Source organism: Erpetoichthys calabaricus, chromosome 13 (genome assembly GCF_900747795.2).
Source record: "Erpetoichthys calabaricus chromosome 13, fErpCal1.3, whole genome shotgun sequence".
NCBI classification, from domain to species: Eukaryota; Metazoa; Chordata; class Cladistia; order Polypteriformes; family Polypteridae; genus Erpetoichthys; species Erpetoichthys calabaricus.
The window spans coordinates 54,938,442-54,964,929 of record NC_041406.2 but is presented as its reverse complement, the minus strand read 5'-3'; the positions used below and the strand labels follow the sequence as shown (position 1 = coordinate 54,964,929).

At 34.6% G+C, this 26,488-nt stretch overlaps 1 protein-coding gene across 1 annotated transcript in view; it reads left to right on the top strand.

The window, feature by feature from the left end:
• The window catches only part of LOC114663749 (dynein axonemal heavy chain 11), a 341,140-nt gene that overhangs the window by 285,509 nt on the left and 29,143 nt on the right, over positions 1-26,488 (top strand). The window contains 10 exon segments of the mRNA XM_051936024.1: positions 5,254-5,458; positions 6,309-6,473; positions 9,620-9,760; positions 11,469-11,639; positions 14,617-14,739; positions 15,540-15,733; positions 19,719-19,867; positions 20,208-20,335; positions 20,929-21,156; positions 23,493-23,684. Coding sequence (XP_051791984.1) covers positions 5,254-5,458; positions 6,309-6,473; positions 9,620-9,760; positions 11,469-11,639; positions 14,617-14,739; positions 15,540-15,733; positions 19,719-19,867; positions 20,208-20,335; positions 20,929-21,156; positions 23,493-23,684 — 1,696 coding nt within the window.

Here is a 26,488-nt window from a genome sequence, read left to right as displayed (position 1 = left end):
ACCACCTTCACCATCACTTCCCCTACCTCTTCATATCTTAAGTCTTCAATCTGTCTCAAGAATGATTTAAGTGCCAGCTTAAGGGAAAAATTAAGGAAAACATACTAAGTAATTGCAACACAAACACTGACTTAATCAGTTTTAACGCTAAAAGATGCAGACGAAAGAAACAGAAGAAACGGGCCGCTAGGGTGGAGAAAAGAAGAGCTGCTCAGGAAGCAGCAATTGTATCAACCTCTGAGCAAATGAATGCTAAACGTACAGAGAAAGAGTATGAAAACTAGGAATGCTCAAGTCAAGTGTATTCGCTGTTATAGTGCCAGTACTAGTGTGTGTGTGTGTGTGTATGTATATATAAATATATATATATATATATATATATATATATATATATATACACACACAGTATATTTCTTTTAGATTTCTGTACATGAGGAGATTTTGCTTTAGAGTTTTAGTATCACATTTTGATCATTGTTGCTCAGAGTGGATTCCATGTGTGTGTATTCTGTTATATATATTTTTATTGCCTATGCTGTCCAACTTAACTTTAATCAACACGTAGTATATGGTAGTTAACTAACTCCCAAGTAGTTTAATGAATTGTGCCATTCATTATATCTACTATGGTAAGAAAATGCTGCTGTCAATTTTCTTTACAGTTACAGTACAAAATGCTTTTTTTTTTTGTTTTAACAGGTTTCCTAAAAAGTCATTTTGAGTATATTTGTGCATATAGTTTTATATACACATGTTTAAAAATACTACTATTAACTGTTCAGTTTGTATTATGTTATACTAACTTATTCTTGAAGGTCCTCACCTACCAGGAGGTTGGCCACAAAAATTCTCATTTTAAGCTTATTTCTAGTAGATGACCTAGTATGTTGTTTTCCCTTTGATTAATAAAGGTTGCTAAGCTGCAAGTGATGGATATGGTGTAATCCAACAGCTGAAGTTCATTAATAATTGGAATGTTGTAGAGTGTGAAGTAATGAATACTAATTATTCCTTTCATGTCTGACAGAACCCCATGGGCCAATTCATCAGCAGAGACTTTAATTTGGTCTTGTAATGGTTCTATCAATAGTACATTAATTCTGTGTTGTAAAGATATAGATTTGAACCTGACCCTTTCTGTAACAACCACTGCTATAATATGGAAGTCTGCTGGAAAATACTGGTTAATTAGAAAAAATTAAAACTACCAGGCTTTCAGTAATCCCACTTTTAATGAAATACATATTGTCAGTATATTGACTTTGTGAAAATTATTTAATTATATTCTTAAATTAAATAATATATAAGAAAAATATTTGTCCTAATCTTTTCTTTCTTACTTTGCAACTTTTAATTGTTTTTTCAAGCAGATAAACTGCTTAATGTTTTCTTCATCATAAAATACATTTGTTAAGTATACAGTTAACATTTTTGTCAGTAGTCTGAATAAGACATTTGCATTGTTTTGATAGTGCCACTTAATATCAGAACTATCACTTAAATTGCATAATTGTTCACACTGGAATTAAATGAAATAATTTTTACCTTAACTAGATAGATAGATAGATAGAAAGAAACAACCTTTAATAAATTCACAGTGGAAAAAGTACAAACATCAATATATAAAGCTAACATATCTTCAACATGTTTTATAGGGAAAACAAAAAAATATTTTTTGTAATTGCTTATCCCCATCAAAACATCACATATACCCTAACTGCCTTACACTTATGAAATGAATCGTTTAATGGATTCAAGCTAGTATATTTCACCCTCCTGCCACATACTACACACCTCTTTCTACTCCACACATTCACTACTCCTACTTCACACTTTCATTTAAACAACTGTTTGAAGTATTACAGAAAACCTCACCTCTTGAATAATACACAAAATTCATTCACCAATTGATTGCTAATTCACTTCCTCAAGAGAAAACAGAACTTCCCCCACAAATCCTAAGAAATCACAAAAGTCTCCATGTCTCTTATAAGATTGCAATATGTAAACTTTTTTTCCTGCATTTCACAAACACCTTAAGCAGTAGTAACATGTCAGTAGTCATTGAGTTTTGCTTTCTTTGTTCCTTCTTGGCTTAACCCCATCAAAGACAGTATTAAGGAAGAATGGTTGTTTCAGTCCTTTGGCATTGTAGACTTTGTTGTTGACAAAGTGGACATGAGTCTGACACTTCCAGAGAAATAACAGCTAGAAAGGAGTTAGGAGAGAGAGCAACATGAAGAGTCCTCACACATTTACTCACCCAGTCACTTCTGCAAAGGTGGCTTATAAAAGCTCTCCATGCTGAAATTATATTCTTGGTAACATTCAGTTCTTTTCTCCATCTACTGTTCAGTAAGTCTTTAGGGAAATCACTTGAACACATTTTTTTCCATCACAGCAACTGGTTTATCTGATAAGCTGCCAAAATTAAGAATAAAGCCAGGATGGTTGGTACAATGTGATACCTTAAGCATGGCTTGTTTGTCAAGGTCTGTGGTGTCTGACTCAAAGACTTTACTGTCTGAAAAAATATTATACAGTGAGTTTGCACCTAATTTAACTGATTCCTCTTTGAACTGGCAAATGGCTTGCCATTTAGACCTCATGCCCAAGAGAGCAGTTAGGTAAGCAGGAGTCTGTCTACCATGTACCAGTATAGCCATCTATTAGATTCTTTGTGATTCTTTTTTTATAAGAATGAAGATAAAGTGAATGGAATAAAACATTAGGAAATATTATCTCATTATTCCAAATTAGAAGCTCCTCCTTAAGCCAAAAATACATCAAAAGTAATAGTTGTTCACATAAACTTTATGCCATATTGAAAACAAGCATTTTAAAAAATGGCAAAAATGATGATCATTTTAAATGGATCTAGTAGGAGAATGACTAGCAAAGATTAAATCCATATTTGTACAGAATGTTGTGTGATTTCAATAAAATCAATAAAATAAAAAAAAAGAAAAGGTTAAATCCCTCACTTTTTGGAAAAGTGCAAAGGCCAGATCTCTCCAATTCAACCTTTCTGGGCAATATAACAACCTTTTGCCATGTTTGAAGTCTAAAGGCCTTGATTTTTCTTCTCAAAACTCTGCCCTTCTTCTGCCACTGGTAAGTGCAGCATGTCCCTTTGAACCAAATGCATGCCATCCCAAAAAACATTCAACATAACTGTCTGTATGAACTTAATTAGGGCAACTGGCAGATCAGCACACCCTAGCTTATGCCAAAACATACAGGTGACTAGTACTCTACATCTGCAGGAAATATCCCACACAATGATTTAATCCAGCTTGTACCTAATCTGTGCATCTCACACAGTTCTGTTCAGCAATACCACCTTCACCTAACTAAACCCCAAAATATCTAAAGACTTCTTCATCCTACTGGAGGGTCCCAGGAAGAAAGGTGGGATATGTATTTACCCATTCACCTACCAAAAAGACATTGCTTTTGGATCAATTAATTTTTTCTGATGACAGTTCTAAAATAACATAAATTACTTTGCTTTTCCCACTGACCATAAACCATAGGTTGTTTGCTATGTGGGAGCATGTACTCCACACTGTATTAATACAGTATATAGCACCTTCCATTGACTAAAGGATTGTCGGCTGTACCGTGCCCACTAAGCAACTGGAGCTTCAGTTATTAAAGTACATACTTACTAGAGTGCTGCTAAACCCAAAACAACAGTGTGCTCAGACTATGGAAATAGGGATGTTGCTGTAGGAGATCACTTCAACAGCCATGGACACTGTGAGAAACCAGGACTTTAAAGTGCTTTTGGGCAACTTCAAAACACAGCAAGAGAGAAAAGAATGGGAAGTTAAGCTCATGCCAAAATGTTACACATTACAACTTGGTTTAAATAGAGACAAGAGTTTTATAATCAGATATGAGGACGGTTTATATCTCTTTGACTGACCCAAACAACCTGACTACAGATCCACACTGTATGGAAAAACTCATCAAAAACTACAAAAAAGTTTGTTGGACAGTTATCAAAAGATCTTGATTATACATTGTTCTCCACTCTTGCTAAATGAATCTTAGCCCGGAGAGGTCTATTCATTTTTTACATTTAAGATGTCTCACTTAAAGATTTTCCAATGCTGTATCTGTCCTAGTGTCTGTGTAAACGGGGAATTCCAGTTTCTGTATTACATCTTGCCTGAAGAAGGGGCCTGAGTTGCCTCAAAATCTTGCATATTGTAATCTTTTTAGTTAGCCAATAAAATGTGTCATTTTGCTTGAATTCTTAAGACATCCATAATGGCTAATACGGTACAACACCCTAGTACTGCAGACTTGGCTACAGATGAAAGAGCTGTCATAATGAGGTATTATAAAGGTGTATTGTCATATGTATAGAGGAGCTGAAATAGCATGTCTTGACACACTTCTCACTAATCTAAAATAAAAATATTTCTCCCGAATTAAAATAGAAATCAGACAATCAGCATTCTAAATAATTGTAATTGGCAATTACAAAAATATGCTGTACTGTATTGTGTGGTTAATTTTTTCAGATGTGACATACACACCATGCAGTTTGCACCCAACTATAGGAAAAGTACCTTCTTATATAGCATAAACATTTTTTCTTTTTCTGACTGAGCTGTAACAGGTCTGACCATCCTTGAATTCATCATCTCATTGGCGTTTAATTTTACTGATTCCACACAACATGTTACCTTACTTTCTGTGTTTATGGGAATGTCATGCAACTGAACACTGTGCTTTATGCTGTTCATGGAGGCTTAAGATTCATGTCTACTGCATATTGATAGTAATATTCCACAATCAATTTTATTACAATGCAAATTTCATTTTTAATAAAACTGAAAAGCACATTAAAAGTAATAATAGTATAGTTGTACTATAAAACCTTCTACTGACTTATTGATATACTCCTGTAAGTTGTTGTGGGTGCATTTTCTCCATTATTATTATTATTATTCAGCTTCTATATAGTCTGCCTAGAAGGCACTAACCTCTGGAAAGGTGGTGTTCATGAAAAAAAGGAAGGAAGTGGCTTAGATGGGTAATAGAGTGAGGTTTCATGTCAGTGAATGGCCCAGTGCCTAGTATTTTCATTTAAAACCTCTAAGGTTCCTAGATGTGTTGCGATAATGCTGTTTGTATGTACTGTATATAAGAAGATTTGAAATTTGGCAAACTGTACCAGTTTTTGTCAATTAATAAAGATCAGGTGGTAATTTAATATTTTTCTACTTACTTCTAAAGATATATCAGGATTGGAGATAAAGAGTGTGAATTTAACAAAGGTTTCCGATTAATCCTTCACACCAAGATGGCAAATCCACATTACAAACCAGAAATGCAAGCACAAACGACATTAATAAACTTCACTGTAACACAAGAAGGTCTGGAAGACCAGCTATTGGCAGAGGTGGTTAGCAGTGAAAGACCAGATTTGGAGAAGAACAAGGTCGGTCTTAATTTTAATATATTCTTGTTATAAACTGTATAAATTAAAATCTATATACTTTATCCTGGTCAGAAAGTAGATTATTATAATGAGTAGGAAAAAAATCATCATTTTAATCTGTCCATACTAAGTGTGGGGATAAACCAGGGTCAGTAGAATAAGAACAAGAAAATACAGTGGAAACATGCAGACTTTACACACAAGGGGCATCAAGTTAAATTTAAACTCTTGCTCTAGGCCCTTTTATGCAACTGATTTGTCTGGCTAAGTATGGCTCCTGCTTTAATATATATTTATTATTTATTTTCCAAATTGGTCATTATATTTCAAAGTTGCATAGAGGTGTGAGCTGGGAAATAATGGTGGACTCTTTTGCAAATGTCCACACTCATGCATAGAGTGTGAGTTTAGATTCACTAGTTAACCTCATGTTCATGAACTTGAAATGAGTATACTCAGGAAAACATGCAAAATGAGAAAGAACATGGAAACTCCACACAGTGTGGGAAGTGACCAAAAGTCAAGCCAGTGTGTCTGAAGCTGTAAATCAGCAGAGCTAACAATGGTGCCACTGTGTGCATCCATTCAGATTACATTAAGAAATAACTTTTGTGAAAGTTGTTTTTGTTTAAAATATTTTTATGTTCTAAATGAATAGTGAGCAATTTATTTTATTGTTGATTTTGCTGTATGTTATAGTTTATTTTTTGGATAATGTACTGTTTGTTCTTTGGTATGTTTATGGGGCAGACTGTGAAACAGTTTTCTTTTTATTCAAAGTATCAATGTAATACATATGTTGTGTAGAAATAACACTAGTTTAAAAGTAAAATTTTGGTTTATTTCACAGTCTGACCTTACTAAGCAACAGAATGACTTTAAAATAGAGTTGAAAAGGTTAGAGGATGAACTGTTAACACGGTTATCTGCAGCAGAAGGGAATTTTCTGGGAGACACAGTTCTTGTTGAAAATTTGGAGACAACCAAACAAACAGCTGCTGAGATTGAGCACAAGGTAAGCTTGTTCATTTCAAGTTGTATACCATATACTTGGGTTTTATTGTTTATCACGTCTATAAGCCAAGTATCTTTTTAACATCACAATTGAGATTAAAGTTGTTAACATAAGGTTGTGTGCTACTATTCTTATTTACTGTACACTGTAAATAAACTGTAAATAAACATGATTAAACAATGTAGTGATTAGTGTTTTTGCTTTGTAGCTACTGAGTCCTGGGTTTGAATCTTGGCTCAGGCACTGTTTGTTTGACATTTGTAAGTCCTTCTTGTGACCGTATTGGTTTTGCTACACATACTCCAGTTTTCTTCTGACCGTTGAGGTTTGAGGAACCTGTTTTGCCAGTTTAAAATTTTTTTGTGCTTTTTAATTTTTACAGCTAACAAACATTGCATATTTTGAAAGTTTTATTTTTGAGCTTTATTTTCATATATTAGTTTGAGTTGTATTTCTTTTGTCAAGATTTTCTTTAGTTATATTTAACTGTGTCCCATCATATGTTGAAAGGTGCCACTGGTTAATATGGTTGCTATGGGATCTGGTCTGGTTGCTAGGGTCTGCCCTCCTTGAATGAGCTGAAAAGTTGAATGCAGAGGCATGAATTGTTTTGTCCAAGATATGGATTCAACTTGTAAACCAGTGCTCATAGAAAGTTTTTGTTCAATATTCTGGTTTTGACTTTTGTGCTTTGTATTGACTCAGTTTACATCTTGGTTCTTTGGCTCTGGTTTTGGAATAAGATTTTCTTGTTATATAACTTTTTGCAATTCCATTTTAACTGTGGGTACAACTAACTCCTCTCATTTGAAAAAACATTTTTGTGAGCTGAACTCTATCTTTTGTTTCCAAGTTTTCTTCCCAGTCTTTGTCAAGAAGAGGAATTATTTTTTTCTTCTGAAATAAACATGCATCTCCTGGTCAGCTTCATTATGCCAATAGGAAACTTGAGATGGTCAGTTTGGGAAAGAAGGCAATGATGGGCAATGGGGGTTTGTGGTACATGATTTTAAGCTGCTTTGTATTTACCCATGACTGGCATAGTACCCACATCCAAATAACATGTATGCCATGTTAACTGATGCCAGTGTGAGTAAGTGTAAGCATGTGATTGTGTGTGCCATAGATGCAGCTGTTTCCTTGCCATTTTGGTCCCTGCCTTGCACCCAGTGCTGTCCAGTTAGGGACAGAATACCCCTGACCTTGAACTGGATAAGTAGGTTAGAAAATAGATAAATAGAATAATATTTCCTGTTTGTCAAATAAAAGCAAAATCAAATATTAGCTTGGGAAAATAGGCACATTTTCTTGCACTTCATCACACCAAAAGTGCTTTATTGAAGGACAACTCCATTAAAGAAAAAATTCAGTTTGGAAGACTCTGAATTGATGGTCTTTGTTAGGCAACGAGCTTAACGTGAAACAGTTCAGTAAATGCTTGAGTACACAGGTGACAGTGGGGATGATCTGGTGATAAAGATTACAGGAAGGTATCTGTGCCTGTTAGGAACAAACTGTGAAGTCACAAAAATACTTCACATATAGACCAAATTGTGCAACGGGCCAGCAGAGTAAATCCACATACAAAGGTGTAGAACCTTACTGGGTTCAACAGGTAATGTCCAGAAGTACAGCTAAATCTCACTAAGATGAAATTCAATTCACAGTGTCCACTATTGAACCAGCAATGGGCTACTCATCATTGTCAAGTGGGTCAGGATTGTTAATGAGCTGTAATGGGAGTTTGGTTTAGTCATAGAATGAGTCCTACTTCTTCTTTGGAGGTGATGTCACTGGATTTTCACATGGAGGCAACATGAACAATAGAGCCATTTCTGGTCACCAGGTGCCATGCTGTGGGAATGCATTATCTGCAATGTCGAGGTCATACTTCGTTTTGTTAAGCACAGTTTTACCACACAACAACGCAACAAGAAAATCCACCCCACCTCAATTGTGCAATGCATGCCAGCCTAATAGAATTTTACCAGGTGACAAATAACTGCCATCTCCCAGAAATACCTAGGTGATTTTTTACACCTTTCTCTGTTTTCAATAGAGCACTTATGGGATGTAAACTGCAGTCCACTCCACACAATCTGTGGACCGTTGTCTGTGTGAAGGAGTAGTTGCACACTGCTAGGATAATTGTGCCATGGGTCACCAACCATCTGGCACTGGTATGACTCCATGATACATTATGACTCATTATGATCATTAAGGGTTCTTTCTAATGATGCCACACTTAGCCCATTTCTGGACCAGTAAATAATTAATTTGCTTAGTTTTACAATCATTTTTAATTGGTCATGTTTTAAAATTATTTAAGTTTTTGGAGGATATGTTATTTTTTGTTGTTGCAGAACTTATATACAGCATACTGTATTATAATGTAAACCACTCATTTTCTCACTCTTGCAGTTTTAGTTTAAATACTTATTGTAATACATAACATGATAATTAGTATGTTAAACTAAAAATACTGGTATTATCTATTGTTAACAACATGCAAGTTAACTGATTAACAGAGTTTTTTCCTAAGACATTGATATGGCCTCATTTCATAGTATAGTAGTAAAGAGTTCCTTAGACCACCATAGAACAATATCATTCTGCAAGTGTGGTTAAAATAAAACTTTCATGTGATTTGGTTCCTTTTTATCCAGTATTGATCTCTGACAACATTTTAAATATAATTTAAATATTTCAGAGTTTGTTTTAAAGCATATACAGAAAGTAAATGTTTGTATTTTTTTTAAATTGTCCAATAAGAAATACCATTGAAATGTATGAGGAAATAAAGAGAAATATTTTAGTATTTATGATAAATATGTTAGTTTTCCTGAGTTTTGAGATATTTCCATAGAGGTAGAGTGTCATACAAGATGAATGTAAATTAAAAATAAAGGTTACACTCTCACATTTTGTCACTGTGGTCATGGGAGCTATTCATATACTGCTTTAATGTTTAATAAAGTTAGCAATATGTGAAGTTTCTTTATAAAAAAGTGTAATTCTCACTTTTTAATGTTATTTAAAGCATGTATCTATACTTAAACTGTTTCATATGTTTTAAAAAAAAGTTATTGTTTTGTGCATTTCAGCATGTTTGTTCTTTTTACATTTTTATTATTTACAATGTACAGGTTATTGAAGCAAAGGAGAATGAAATAAAGATCAATGAGGCTCGTGAGTTGTATAGACCAGCAGCACAAAGAGCATCTGTTCTTTACTTCATCATCAATGACCTGAGTAAAATTAATCCAATGTATCAGTTTTCTCTGAAGGTATGAAACAATTATTCAGAAGTTTGAAATAAGATTTCTAATATACCTTTTGCTAAGGGTAAATTTATAGCAGTGCATAACAAGCCACTATAGTCCTAGCCCCAATATTAATCAGTGACCACAGTGGCAGCAGTAATTGAAAAGCTAACTATGGCTTTCAACAGATAAATACAGAATCTGTAAAGTTTTATTTCTCAAGTGGGTTTGTTGCTGGAAAACACTATAAATTACAGTAAGTTTGTCTGTGTTCAGAGAGCCTTCTCTGACTTTGGTTCATTTATAGTGTAATATATATATATATATATATATATATATATATATATATAAAATATTTATAGTGTAAGTGGTTAATATAATATGAATAACATCCCAGTTTATAGGGAAAATGGAGACAATTATTAAATTTCCCCTTGGGATTAATAAAGTATCTATCTATCTATCTATCTATCTATCTATCTATCTATCTATCTATCTATCTATAATGGGCTTTTTTTACTTGGAATCTGTAGTATTGTTTGGTATATAGACATGTACATGTTACTTATCCAAAAATACATCTTATCTGTTTACCTAGATGTACACTAAGAGTATTCTTAATAAAGGCACAACTAAGAATAAAATGTGCTATGTTATTTTGTATACAAATTTAATGTACTATAGTATGTCATTCTAAGACAATATGCTTGCCTTATTTTCCGCTTTACCCCACATGTCTTGATGTAAATCAGGGTGGCAATAAGCCAACGTAGATGGATCAGGCCATTCTGTACTTAGCAGGAGTCCCGAGACCTTCTGGATAAGCCCCTGGTGCTTTTAAATAATTATTATTTTATCTTTTCATGGAGTTCGTCATCATCAAGCAGCTTACAATACAAAAGAAATACAATCCCTTCAGGATGTTCAGGATCTAACCTGGTGTCACTCCCAATGAGCACTTATAATAGAGGGTAGTTGTACTGCCAATGGGTAATTTGTACTTATTTGAGCCAGGTCTTTTCTGATTGTGCCCAACTGTGTAAGAAAGTGATACATGTACACTTTTGCACATCATACCAACTCATTTTCTAGACTCTCTTCCTGGGATTTTTGTATGTTTGACTTTTTAAGTTTTCTATTCTATTTTTTGTTATCCTTAGCCCTTATTATTTTCCTAAACCTGTTTTGCTTTTCTCTGAATTGCCTTTCATTCACCTAGAGGTTTTACTGATTCTTTGCCACTGGTGACTTTAATCTCTCTCTCTCTCTCTCTGTATCATCTCTCAAACTGGGATAGCGCTATGCATCCAAAAGGGTAATTGTTGTAAAAATACAGTATTTCTGTATATTCTAGTAGCCTTATTTTGTTTAACAGACTACTTTCTGGAGCTATCTTCCTGTTTTTTTCAAAGTTGTTAAGTGCAGTACAGTCTTAGTTCTTCTGTTTCTTTTACTGTGAGTAATTCAGCCTAAATAATAACCTGGCAAATTCTAATATTTTGCATGTTGTCTGTCTCAAAATTGCCAAATATTGTAGCTTTTTTATTATAGCTTTATTCAGAGATGTATGCCTACTGTATATAACACTTGTTTTGATAAAGTGCAGTTTTATTGTTTCGTATGGAAACACATTTTCTATTGCTTATCAATAGTTCATCTAGATGTTCTACTGGTCACCTTATAGTGCATGTTAGTTAACATCACTGTCTCCCTCTTTTTCTCACATTGTCAGGCATTTAATAAAGTCTTCCATAAAGCTATTGAGCGGGCTGAAAAATCGGAAGAGGTGAAGGATCGAGTTGTCAATCTGACAGACTGCATTTCATACTCTGTATTCCTGTACACCAGTCGTGGACTTTTTGAAAGAGACAAGCTCACCTTCCTGTCACAAACTGCTTTTCAGGTGAGGATGTCAGCGACTCGCTGCTAAGCAGCTCTTTGACTATTTGAGCATTATGCATTTTTGTGACCTTTATTAGCTTCAATTAAAATGAGTTATGGATTACTAATCAGCATTCACTTTTATTGATTACAGTTCTGTCAAGCTTTCAGAATTTATTTTTGTTACAGGGTGCTTCAGTTGGTCATTTGTTTACAGTGATTTGCAGGAATTCTTCTTTAAAATAATGCATATTGAATGCTATTCCATTTATATTGACATAGTAATATTATTTTCTCCAATTACTCATCGTGTTAATTCACTTTTTTTCTGACCTAGAGCCTGCTGATAGGCTACTGTTAAGATCAAAGATGGGGCTTAACACAAAAGATTAATCTTGATCAGGAGTCCATTTTATGCTCTTGAAATGGATCTTGTAAAAACAGTCGCACATTTGACTTTTTCTTTTTTCTGTTTTTTACTTCCAAATAAACTGTAGTTTAATGATGGGGTCAAAGTTCCGTTTTGACTTACATTCAGATTCTGATTCTATGATGTTCAAAATGTTGAGAAAAGTTGATTTTAGCATGATGCCTGTGGAAAATTAAAATTCATCCATCCATTATCCAGCCCGCTATATCCTAACTACAGGGTCACAGGGGCCTGCTGGAGCCAATCCCAGCCAACACAGGGGGCAAGGCAGGAAACAAACCCCGGGCAGGGTGCCAGCCCACCGCAGGGCGTGCACACACACACACACCCACACACCAAGAACACACTAGGGACAATTTAGAATCGCCAATGCACCTAACCTGCATGTCTTTGGACTGTGGGAGGAAACCGGAGCACCCAGAGGAAACCCATGCAGACATGGGGAGAACATGCGAACTCCACGCAGGGAGGACCCAGGAAGCGAACCCGGGTCTCCTAACTGCGAGGCAGCAGCGCTACCCACTGTGCCACTGTGCTGCCCAAAATTAAAATTGATTTTCATATCTTAACAAAACAACTTTTATAGAAAAATTAGGTGTTTTTTTTATATTGTGTTGAGCTCTTGGATAGCCACATCCTAGCAAAGATAAAAGATTTTTTATAACAAGCGGTTTCAGTGATGTCTGTTCTGAACACTGAGACCCATGTACAACGATACCTTTCAAAAAAATTGACCTATCTTCTTCACATAAATTGCATCGTGTTAGTCTTGTCACGGGCTGATGTTAATCAGTTATTTAATTATCAATTTTGCTATTTTGGCAATTCCAGTAAATAAAGTGGGGAGCCTTACCTAATTATTAACTTATTTTCCTTATCATTTTCTGTAGGAAGGGCTTCCAGTCATTAGACTTGTATCAAGTTAACTGAATCATGCTAGTTTTAAGAAACAGAATAATACAATTTATTGATAACACAAGGATTATAGAAATATGATAAATGCATAGATACTGACATAGAGGACAGGATGCAAGACATACGAGACAGACAAACATATAACACAAAAGAGTCTCGCTGTTACTAGCCAGTTAGAGTTCTAATTTATCTTGACGCATATAAACAGTTTTATGATACCAAGCCTTTAAGGAGTGTGGAGTTGAGTGTTGCTGCTCTGGGTTCCAATGGAGGACTCTTCTTGCAGTGGAGTGTTAGTCTCTTTGCTGTGGCCTCTGCAACTTCTTAAGGAAAAGCATTATTCCTTCTAGCACAAGAGTGCAAGTATTGTAGTTCTGTCCTTGAAGTAATGCTGCTTTTCTGTCTTCACAAACAGGGCTCAGTCACTTGCCCAAAGCTTGGCTTGGCAGAGTGGATCCTTGAGCTAGTTCAGGGCATCCAGCTTCAAGGCTCTATGGAGGGTAGCTTCCAGGCCAACAACATTTTGTGAGCTTTTTGTACCTCAGAGAGTGGGTGGCTTGTAACCTCAAAGAGACCATCTAGGAAGCTTTCAGGCTAGACCCCCCCCCCCCCAGAAAAAAACAGAAGAGATGAATGAAGATAGTTTTGAAGGAAGGTGAAAGTTAGTTTCAATGTCTGCTTATAGACAGTAGGTGTGTTATTTTGTCCATTACATCCAGCCAGTTCAGTTAGCAGTTACAACACTAAAATAAATGTCCTTTTGGGCACCTTTTCACTTGAAGAGGTCTCTGCAAAACTGCAAGATCAACTGTGATTTTCTCCTTTATTTTCAGATGAAGTAGAAGGCTGACCAAAAGTGTTGGTAGAGCTATGGTTCAGCCATTAACTTTAGTGTTCACTCTTGAATTCAGCTGGTGGTGCACCTGGATTTCTGAATCACTTTTAAACCTGCTGTGTTGTCAGACCTTATGTGCTACTAAAATCCTAGCAAAATGGGCAATGCCCACTTTGTCCTTCATATCACATATAAACACACAGGTGCCAGTGTAATGGGTGCCCAGGAACTTATGCACCCTAAGATTTGAAAACATAAAAATTCAATACAGCCTACATATATTTATGATTTTCTATTGTTATGTGTCTTTTAAAAACGCTTTGCTGCTTTCAAATTGAAGTATTTCAACTCAGCTCACGGGAAGGTCTAAACCAGTCTGCTAGTATTATGTGTTGTTAATCCATCTTTTTAGTCTTAACTTCAAGGTGTGGGGAATAACATTTTTCAGATTCATTGTGGTTCCCTGACTTGAAAGATTCTGCATTGATGCACAATACTCCATAATTAGACTTTTATAAGGGCTTATGAATAAACTGAAAAATATGCACAGTTCAAAATATTTAGGATCAAAGAAAGATACAATGGAAAGAACATGATAAATAAAACATATAATACAGTGCATCCTCATAGTAACAGACTTCAAGAACAATGGACAACAATGAAATATATCTAGATTATTTTTGGAAAAGTGAAATTTACATGGAGATTTTCCATTTTTGTAAATTTCCAGTATAATATTAATAGCATTGTTTTCATTATATCTAAAATCAAATTAGAAGTGTATTATTTAAGGTTTATAAGTTGTTATATATTTGATAGATTCTTTTGAGAAATAACGCAATGGATCCTCAAGAACTGGACTTCCTTTTAAGATTCCCTATTGAAAACAACAGTAAAAGCCCTCTGGAATTTTTATCTTCCCAGTCATGGAGTGCAATCAAGGTAAGCAGTGCATCCGATATACTGCTTTAGTAGCAGGAAAAGACAGGGTATGAACATTAAAACAACAACAAAAAAATACTGTAAATAATGAAAACCAAAATGTTATTGTCAATTATTATTGTAAAAGTTTTGATAACATATTTTAAAGAAAATATGTCACCCTTATAGGCAATATTAGAGACATAATAAGACTTAGTGAACAGAGATCTAAATGGTATTTGACTGTAATTAAACAAAACACATCTGAAAGAAATAATATATTTGCTGCATAGTGTGTAACATTGCTCTAATGTGTGTGCATCATATTGCTTTGAATCTAATTGGATATATAAAAATAACTTAGAAGGCCCTTTAATAGCAATCTTTACTCAATGGGATTTTACAAACAGTAATAAAGTGGAAAACAATATACAGGTAACCCCAACGACTTCTTAAAATGAATGAAGAATCAGTTTGGCATATCTTCAGTTTGTTTCTAACACAAATAATCATAAATAATTGGTGCGTAGCAAATAATGCAGCTATTACTGTTATCTTACTGCTGCCCAGTTTGCGTAGAGCCAAAACATATCTGAATAAATAGTATATTTTCCCAGAGCACTAAATATTTCTTGTTTAACATCCATAATAACTGATGTAAAGCTGGTATATGAGATGTGTCTGCTATTGAACATCTGAACATCTCTAGATTTAAGAAGACAGATTTTATTAATACCTTACAGACATGATCAATGTTGTGTTTACTTCAAATAACAGTTCAGGGAGGGCAATTCATTTTGTGTATGACATGTATGTTACAGACAATGTCCACATTAGATGAATTCCGAGGACTGGACAAGGACATAGAAGGATCTGCAAAGCGCTGGAAGAAGCTTGTGGAGTCTGAGTGTCCTGAAAAAGAAAAGTTTCCACAGGAATGGAAAAACAAGAGTTCTCTACAAAAGCTTATTATATTACGAGCAATTCGCCCTGATAGAATGACATACGCAGTCAGGTAAGAAATATCTCTAGTATTATAGGAGAACTATGTCAGTTATATATAATTTTCTTTTCGATGCAGCTTGCTTAAACCCATTGCCACAATTATTAAAAAGAACAAGCTATTTAGGTGAAGTCTTCATTCCTATACATTTGTTTTCAATTAATAGAGTGTTTGTGTTTTAAAGAGGAATTGCATGTGTTGCCGTGCAAATGAAAATAACAACTAAGTTTACTTCTTTCTATTATTCCTTCAACCACCCCCACCTCTTCAGTATATATCTTTTCTCAGTTTCTCTTTTGCCTTCAGTCCATACTGTATATCAAAACAGTTTATTACCTCCATGCCAAATCCTTTCTCATACATCCAATTTTGCATCATGTTTGCCTATCTTCAACACAATTCAGTTCATGATATTGTGCTTGCCACAAATTACATATATTTTTCTGGGCAATGACAGAATGGCTCCTTCTGATGTTGTAATAGGAGACAGATATTCTTTCAACTAGTGCTGAATCTGTACCTCCACAAATTTAAATGGAGGTAGCAATTCACTAGTTGTAACACAGGTAAACTGCTTATCTGGTCTCACTAAAACACTGAACAACTCAATTGCCTATAACTGCATACAACAGAGGTACACCAAGCATATCTCTTATAAACCTATGACAAGTAAAATTAATATTTACTTCTGGCAAACTATACCTCATACTGTAACATCTTTTCTGAACCCATTTTCAACAACTTGGGCACTCAAGGAGCTTCCTCCCAACACATATAATGTACATGCTGAATGCTCATGCACTGACCTCTTCAACAGCTTCTGTTCATTCCCCACCAAGGATTGCCTTTATCACTAATGAATTCATATTTAGGCATTTTATCTCTACAGCAGCTTTGCACTATAGTGTCTTCTGGTTTATGCTTTTATTCAATACTAGAGTATTATCAAAGGAAAACTAATTTCTTCTAATGCTTAAACAGCAGAAAACTCATACGCATAACCTGTCAAAGGCCAGATTTCACCTCAGAACTGTCCGATGGCCTTCTCTTTCTTTGTACTTGTACTGTTGCATGGATAAACTTGCAGACACAACATTTGAGAGTATACTATTAAATGATTCCTGAGATCTTCAGTGGCATAATATAGTACATCTTCTTTCTGTTGCCTAATATTTTCCCTCTATTACCCTTGCAACATGAACTGTGTCCATTTTTTTCCCTATCTAATAAGGTAAATGCAGTTCAGTTACCTCTGCCTAACACATGATGTTTACTCATATAACTTTCATAAGCACCTTGATTGCTTTTTTCAAAAGAATCATGATTCAATAAGATCTATACTTTGTTCACTGGAATGTGCACACACACCCCTCTCAATATTTAGTTGCAAGTAACTGGTCAATTTAACCATTCCTGCTGGTCATGAAGCTTTACTACTCTTCATCATCTTCAGTTATTTCATGTGATCCTTTTTCAAGAACCTTAGGCTGAAGTCACCAAGTCCAAAACCCCAACATTATCAGACTCATGGCCCTCTTGTATTATTTAGTATTTGCTTATTTGGATGTCGCCTTTATCCAAGGTGACTTAAAACATTTGAGATACATTTGGTTACATTTCTTTTGTTTTTTTCTAATAAGTGCACAGGCAGGTGAAGTGACTGGCTCATGGTCAAACACTGTCAGTACCTGCAACCTCAGGGTTTGAAGTACAAAGCCTTAACCACTTTGCCATACTTATATAGTTTTTCTGGGTAGTCTTGTTGATATTTACTTTTCTTTTAACAAGCATTTTATTTGAAGATACAGTAAACAATTATACAGTAGGGAAGGAATTACTTTATTATATTTTTTTACATTTTTTTTTCTTGAAGAGAATGAATAGAATAATAAATAGGATGTGTGAAAGCACACATACAGGTGACACACACACACTTAAACTTCTCTTCACCAAACTTGCTGACATGAAATGCACTATACCTTGGTGCCATTTTAAGTGGAGATGAACTGAATGAAAAATGAACAGAATGACAAATAAGTAAAAAGTAATAACAAGCTAATATAAACCTAGGTCCAGAGATGTTACAAGAATTTCGTGCATGTGACTCCCAAAGGCCAATCCATCATGATCCACTTAGGGCATCACAAAAAGAAAAAAATGAAGAGTCTTCCTGAAGAAATGAGAGTGATCAACAATGACATACCAATGTCAAAACAGAAGAAAGAATATCAGTTGGTTAATTGTGATTATAAGCCCTAATGAACAAAGAGAGTCAGTATAAGAACTGGATTGAGCAATATGAATGCACAACCTTATGCCCAAAGTAGGATGAATTGGCCCTTGTACAGAAAAGCAATCATTGTCTAATGGTTTTTGATGGCCTCTGTTGCTTTAATTGGTTCTCAAAACTTACATTTGCCACACTATGATGAAAGTTTTAGGTGTGTTGGGTGTAGAAGAAATAGCTGGAGATCTGCTACATATGCTAGTTTAATGAAGGTATTCATAATCTTTCATGCTTGTGCTGTGGAAGGACTGAAGTCCAGGAAAAGATGAACACACTGGGAGAATTTCAAAGTCCATGAAGAGCCATCAGACAGTCTTTGAATAAAGATGGATCATTAGATTACTTGGTTGACATGAGTCACCATTAGGTGTATGAATATTCTATCAATCCTTCAGTTCCCTAAAACGTTAAAGAAGTCAGAAAGCTCATTCAACATAAATCTCTCAAGGTCTACAATTTTTTTTAATTCATTTTATTTAAAAGCAACTAATCCATAGAATTGAATCAAACTTGACAAAACCAAAATTCAGCCCCCACCTAAAAGAAAGAAAGAGAGGAGAGCCAGCCAACACAGCAATTCTTTGAAGCAGCAAGGAAGGAAGAGTATCCTTTTACCTGATATAGAAACTTATTCTAAAATGTTATTGATTAGATCCTGCCATATTTAAAAAAAAAAAAAACTTTTGAACAGGTCCTCCGAGTATTTTTTTTTCCAATTTCAAATCGTATATGACGTCAGTTACCTACTGACTTAAAAGTGGTGGATTGGGATACTTCCAGTTGAGCAAGATAAGTCTACATGCTAGTAGTGAGGTAAAGGCAATTACAGTTTGTTTGTCCTTCTCCACTGTAAGCCCATCTGGGAGTCCACCAAACACAGCTGTTAGTGGATTAGGAGGAATTGTGACAAGGACTTCATAATAGCAAGCCATAAGCTGGTTGTAGTTTCTGTTCGAGGGGACACCTTGATGCATGGAACCATCTTTGTACGACATTGAAGTTTGACACATTGTAGAAGAGGACATACTGTAGCTGATAACATAGTGAAAATTAGGGAACTTGAGATGCTTAAAAAAAATTGGGAGAAAAAAAAACACAGAAGTGTGGTAAAAAGAAGCAGCACCCCAAAAGCTGTTTTAACATGCTATGATCTGCTGTCATGCTTCTCTTATGTACTGTCGGATATTTTCAGTAAAACAAATAAATCAGTAATATAAAAATGTAATTCATCACTTCCCTCATAATGTCTGTTTTTTCATTTTTTTTCATTTTGCTCAGTTGTCAAGTTCTGATACGTGTCTAATAGGATTTGGATTTTGTAATTGCTTAGCACTGCACATTTTCCTTGCCCAGAAAAAAGATATCTGTGCTGTAATAACATTACTTGTGTTGCTGTGTTATTGTTTCAGTAGATTAGGAAACTTAACATGTTGTTTTCCGAGAATTTTGCATTTTAACAACATAATATTGTTAATCTCCTCTGAATGTTTCTTGACTTTTGTTACTGTGTTTGGAATTAAGGTAAAGTAAGACACTAAAATATGTTTAGTCAATTAAAGTACAGGTAATATGCTAATCAGTCAAAAAACGATGCATCATTTAGATTTTATTAAAATACTGGTTAATGTCTACATTAAGATATACATCACATTTTTACTCTGCTTCAGGTTAAGATTAATTGTTTTTCTTTCATGTTTGATTAATTTATAGACACTATGTTGAAGAAAACATGGGATCAAAATATGTTGAAGGCGTTCAGATGGATTTTATTAAATCCTATGAAGAGAGCAGCCCTGCTACACCAATATTTTTCATACTGTCACCTGGAGGGAATCCTCTGAAACATGTTGAGTCTCTTGGTAAAGTTATTTTACTTTTTAAATTTACGTAAACAACTCACTGTTTTGTCTTCAGAAATGCTCAGAATGTTTATTTTCTGTCATGGAAAATGTCTAAAGTTGAAAAGAAGGCATAAATCACAATTTCATCCAATTGAATAATTCAGTAAATTAATTCTCATTTTGAAATCTAGTAATAGTTTAGGATAAAAGGTGACTGCATCAATGTGATGATTCAGTTCTAGTAAATTTTTTTCTTTGCAGATGAAGATCAGAACTAACAAACTGCTATCAGAAATAACATACATTATACACGTATATACAGTTTATCAATAACATATACATATTTTCAATCACAAAGGTAAGAAGATGGGCTTTACAATTGATTCTGGAAAACTCTATAATGTGTCCCTTGGACAAGGTCAAGAAACAGTTGCAGAAGAAAGTTTAGAAAAGGCTTCCAGAGAAGGCCACTGGGTGATCCTGCAGGTAAGCTTTATTGTCATTTAATTTGTCGAAAGTGTAATTGGCTAGAATCACAACTTTATATTCTTATGTATTATAAATATCTGTAAAGCACCTTTTCTTCAGCATATGGTATCTGTTGTAGATGTTTTTCATTTGAGTAGTAAGCAAGATTTTGTAATTTGAAGTGAATATACAGTATGAATGTATCATGTATTGTATATGTAATTTTTATTTTATTTAACATTTAGCTATTTATTGTTAATATTTGAGTATTTTATTATATGTGGTGCTTATAGTCTTGATTGTACAACATGCCCAATGATAACTAAAATTATATTGCATTTTTCAAAATGAGCACCATTGCAAAAAATGTAAAGTATATATTGTTTATGTTACTAAGTATTGGCCTAACTAAATATGTCATAGCTTTATTTATAAGTGAATTTTACATTAACAAATGTCATTTAAAACCAAGATAAATTTCCAATTAAGAAGTTTGCTGAAATGAAAATAATTAGTCCCCAGGACTGTGTTTCAAAATCCCTAACATAAAAGATAGTTTAAGTCAAAAGACAAGCAAAACATATACTAATATATCTTTTTCTGTTTTACAGAACATTCATTTAGTTGCCAAATGGCTAGGAACCCTGGAAAAATTACTAGATCATTATTCTGAGAACAGCCATGCAGATTTCAGAGTATTTATTAGTGCTGAGCCAGCAGGAACACCAGAAGAGCACATCATTCCGCAAGGAATTTTGCAAAATTCCATTAAGATTACTAATGAGCCACCGAGTGGCATGTTAGCTAACCTTCATTCTGCACTATACAACTTTGACCAGGTACGTGAGTCACATGAAACAGTAGCTTGCAATATTTACAAACTGCCAACCAATTGTATGACTTCACTTATTTTTAAAAGAAGTTTGAAACGTGGTGTGAAAGTTTATAGGCTACTTTCAGATCTAAGTTTATTAGCACAATATAGACTGTGGTGCCAGAATTTGGTACCTAGTTATTTGTTCATGTGCATAAGTCAGTGGATCTAAAACTTAGTCCTGAGGACCCCATATGGCTGCAGTTTTTTGTTACATCCATCTTCTGTTTTTAATTGGACTCCTTGCCTAATTAAGCAAGTGCTTATTTCCTATTCTATATGTTTATATGGGATCAATGTAGAAAATGAAGTTTGGTCATTTTTTTATTAGACTGTACTGAGTATCTTTGTCTATTACATGGGGATCATTTTGTGCTTTGGTTTTTAAGATTTTCAACATCATTATGATTGTTATCTTGCTTTTCCAGGTATTCTGGCTATTCAAACTATTATTTACAAATGAGCGCATTAGTAGGTCTGATGCTTAAGTAGTTAGAGTCTTAATAGTATTCAATGTTGTTTGCCTGGGTATCTGCTCTGCTCACTGTTGACCTCATTATTTATAAACAATCAAGGATGCAAACTACACAAAAAGAGTCGAGCTTTTAAAGCTGTATTTCTACGTGTCTTATAAGTGTAAATATCACACACTGCTTTGCTTTTCTGAATGAACAATAAGAGAAAAAAAGACCTGCTAATTAAATAAGATCAGTTAGAGGTAAAGTGACTCACTGATTGTGAAAGTGGATGGAGCAAACACATACAGTCACATGGGATTCCTAAGACTGAGCTTGAGAACCCCTAGTTTAAGGTATTGTATGAGAAAGAAAAAGGCTCTATTGAGCCTTAAGGTAAAGCAGATCAATATATGGCCAGGAATTCTCTTCTTTGCCAAAACTGAGAGTAGAGTGCACATCAATATTTACTCACATTGAGCCAGTTTAGAGAAACCAAGTAAACAATATGCACAGGAGGAAAGCTAGTAATGTAGGGCTAATCCACACACACACATGAGAAAAATGTACAAAATCTATGCAGGTTACATCATTAATCAATGCAACACTGAGCTGCTCTGTTACTAGAATGATTTTTGGCAGGAATGGGAAAAATGCTTTGCTGTAGAGATCTGTGGGGTACTGATTTTTCCCACTCCTGAATGCTCCCGACAAAGTCCCATCCTATGTGTCTGCTTTTTTCCAAAACTGCAAAAGTTTTATCATGTTCTTACCCACATTCGTGTTTTCCTCCATAAAAGGCACATTCATTTGGGCACATTCCTAAAACAGCAGAATCTACAAAGTGATATGTGTGTCCACAATACTGTAACTAGGAATCACTAGCATGCATCTTCCTTGACAAGCTACTGTACTATGCATATACACCACAATGCATTTGAAAACTCAGTTTGGAAAAAAAAAACAAAATTATGGACACCACTGTTCACAACAGTTTTTCTTTTTTAACTGTATGTATTTTTATAGTTAATTCATATTGATTAGATAATTTATGATAGCTTAATTATTTTCAGAAAATCATTTTATTTTAGGTTTTAATATATTCTGACTGCCTGCTCCAACCAAATGGATAATGTCTGACCACCCACATCTGCTCGTAACTTTTAAATGTAGTCCTGCACCGCAAAATATTGAGTTGGGTCCCATGGCATTTCAATCGGCACACAGACCACTACATTGCTGCTTATCCAAGGTGTTCTTTAAATAAGATATTTCCACTGTCTTAAATACAATAAAAATAAATCTCTCCTCCTCTTTTTTTTGTCACCCAAGTGGAACTGCAACCAACCCACAACCTTTATTGTGCAAGGGTGGGCCTACACGGAAGTGTCGTACATGTTTGTTTGTTTGTTTATTTATTTATTTTTAGTACAGCCAGACAGAACTCCATGGATCACATGGTCATTGGGTGCTCATTGGTAAACACCACTGCTAGGTGGTGACTTGCTGAATGATTAGGAAAAGCAGACTGAAGTTTAAGTAATAAATGAAACATAAGCAGTGTATTAGAGTTTCAAAACTGAGCATGGTATTTAAGCTTATGGTGTATATAATGTACAACAAGTCATTGGGTTGAAAAAATGTAAGTTACCAGATATTTATTTCTTTTAATTCTGAACCTTTCAGTTCACTACTGTTGGAGATTTCATGGGGTATCCTGATAAGTTATAGCCACTTTTGTAGTGGCCTTGCCTTCTCCAGCAGCACCTTCCATGATATATTGAAGACTGAGATACTCCGATTATTAATTATTTAATCCATCAATTGTTGTTTTTTTTTGTGGTAGGACACCCTGGAAATGTGTGCCAGAGAACAGGAATTCAAAAGTATCCTGTTTTCTCTCTGTTACTTCCATGCCTGTGTAGCTGAAAGACGCAAATTTGGACCACAAGGCTGGAACCGAAGCTACCCATTCAATACTGGAGATCTCACCATATCCGTGAATGTGTTATACAACTACCTGGAGGCAAATACAAAGGTAAGAGTAGCTTTGTTAGATAACAAACTATAATTAATTGATCTATAAAGCCTCCTGATGTATTTTATTTTTTTTAAATCGTTTAAAGACTCTATATATATATATATATATATATATATATATATATATATATATATATATATATATATATATATATAATAATTAGTTTGCTAGAGCTCTTTATTCTGGAATATGCTAGATACAATTGACCATGTGTAAAACATTCCTGCCCTGATAAATTTTTGATTTTTCTTTAGTTATTTAGCCTTTGGTCACTGCAAAAAAACAATTTTACAATAAACTGTATTATTTTTAATTGAAACAGGTAAATAGTAGGTATAATTGGAATTTTGGATATAAAAATAATTTCACCCTGTAGTACATCTTGTGAAAGTAGTAGCTTCAATCCGATTTGAATATACTACTTTGATCTGTTATCTTGTACTGTTACAAAGTTTTGGATGGTTTAGATCAAAATTAGTATGCACTGAATCATGGTTTACTTTAACTTATTACATATGTCATTGATGTTTGCTAGCTGTACGTTTACGTGGCAAATACAATGAACTGAACATTTTAATAGGGATGGACGATTATGATAGAATTAATAACTGATGATCATTGCCTTTATTCATGTAGATACAGAGTGAAAATGCAGGCACTGATGGTGACCAGACTGATATTTGATCTATGTTTGTGAACTAATGGCTTTACTATGTTAGAAATCATACAAATATAAAGTAAAGTTAGTAATTATCTTTTTATTTGGATTTGTTTATTTTTTATTTGCACTTGTGGTGTGGAATCAGATTATCCAGTGTGTGTTTGCATATCCTGTGGATTGCTTTCCTGACCCAAAATTTTCTAGGTGTAGTTTTCTTTCATTTTATTAGCTAATGTTCTTGTAATTCTGTGTAACATTTTCAAGAAGAAAAAGGATATGCTCAAAGTGTCAGATTTCTTAAACTTTCATCTTGTGGGAAGGACACATAATACATAAATTTCACCTAGCTCTGCTGAAATTAGTTTACATTTTGCAGAATGTAATTAGGTATACACTGTTAATGGAAGGAAAACCAAATTAGACAAATACTTCAGTTAAAGCATAAGTTCAGTATTTTTTAATTATGGTATATATTAGTTTGCCACATAAAATTGTGTTTAAAAGTGAAGCATATTTTATAAATTTTAGCACATAACTAGCAAAGTTTTCGATTTAAGAAAAGGTGCCCTGCTTGTTTCTGAGGCATGTGACAGAAAAAGTAAACCAGAAATAATACATTTCATCACAGATTCACAGTATTTTCTTAAGGCAAGATTTAGGCAAGAATACGTTTCTTACCCACTTCTGATTGTAAAGCAACCATCATGAGTGGATTTATCATATCCTGTGGTGTGCAATGTATGATTTTAACAAAACAAAAAAAAAAAACTTCAAAAATAAATACGGCAGAGTGTGTGACAGAGCTGAATGATGTGCCACAAACCAATAATTGAATTTTAATATGTGATGAGTCACTCTTGCTGAGCATATGGTAATTAAAGAACTAAGGGCATATTATTGACAGAAAACTCACGGACACTCACACCCATTTAATGCATAAATACATGGGGAGAACATGCAGATTCCATTGCACAGTGAGACAGGAATGACAGCTATGTGCTACCACTCTGCCTGTACTGATTGAGAAAAGGGCAGTCAGTTAAAAAAATAAAAAGTGAGTAATGGGAGAAACAATGGAGTCAAGGGCAAAGCAGAGGCCAAAACCAAAGGTCAAAAGAAAAACATCTGAACCAAATCATAAACATGAGATCAAAGACAAAACCAGAGCTTTGTTTCAAATAACCTGTAATCAAAAGCAGAAAGAGTGTTTTTAAGTCTCTCGTTTCGGCCCAATCTCAGATACTGGAGACTGTTTTGGATGACCTTTATACAGGCAGTGCAGCCCTGATGCATCATGGGAAAATCTCCTTGGAAATGGGTGACACACAGCCACAAAATGGAGGTGCCCATAGTCTAATCGCTCGTATCAGGAAGGACAGTAAAAAAAATAATCAAGTTTTAAATGGGCACATGTAATTAAAATTCTTCCTACAAACTTTAATTGCTTGGATGTTAAAATGTCCAAAATAACAACATGATGTGATTTTTCTAGTAACAGGCGAGCCAAAGAAAAATTTTAAAAGATTCATAACATAGTTTAAATCATTAAATTTCACCCTTATTAACATGAGTTGTGTTGCTAAATTGGCTCGTGTGTGTGTGTGTGTCTGTTTGCCCTGCAATGGACCAGTGCCGCGGCCAGTCGTTGTTTCTTCCTTGTGTCCAACACTGCCCCATGACCCTGCCCTGGATAATATGGTTAAGAGGAAAGAGGGATTGTTTTCATTATTATCATTTTTATTGTATCTATAGCTGTTTTGTCTTGGTAGAGTAATATATAAACACTAAATTACATTGCTTTGCCCAAGTTAGAAATAAAAGACATACAAAACATTTCTCAAGATATATGTAAAATTTCACATCACAACAATAGCAGAAATATATTTGAATAGATTAATGGATGTAAGATACTGAGGACAACAATTATCTTGAAGATGTGGAAGGGATGGCTGGCAGCCCAACCCAGCCAGGATGCTGAAGAGATGGAAGGATTGGGGATGGCATCTTCTTTAAGGCACTATCTCTCCCAGAATGCTAGCTGGCAGCTCCCCTGGGTTGAAGCGGTGCCATGGATTCCCATAGGACATCATGGCACTTGGAGTTGTTTACCTCAGCCCTGTTGGGTACCATAGGAGCCACC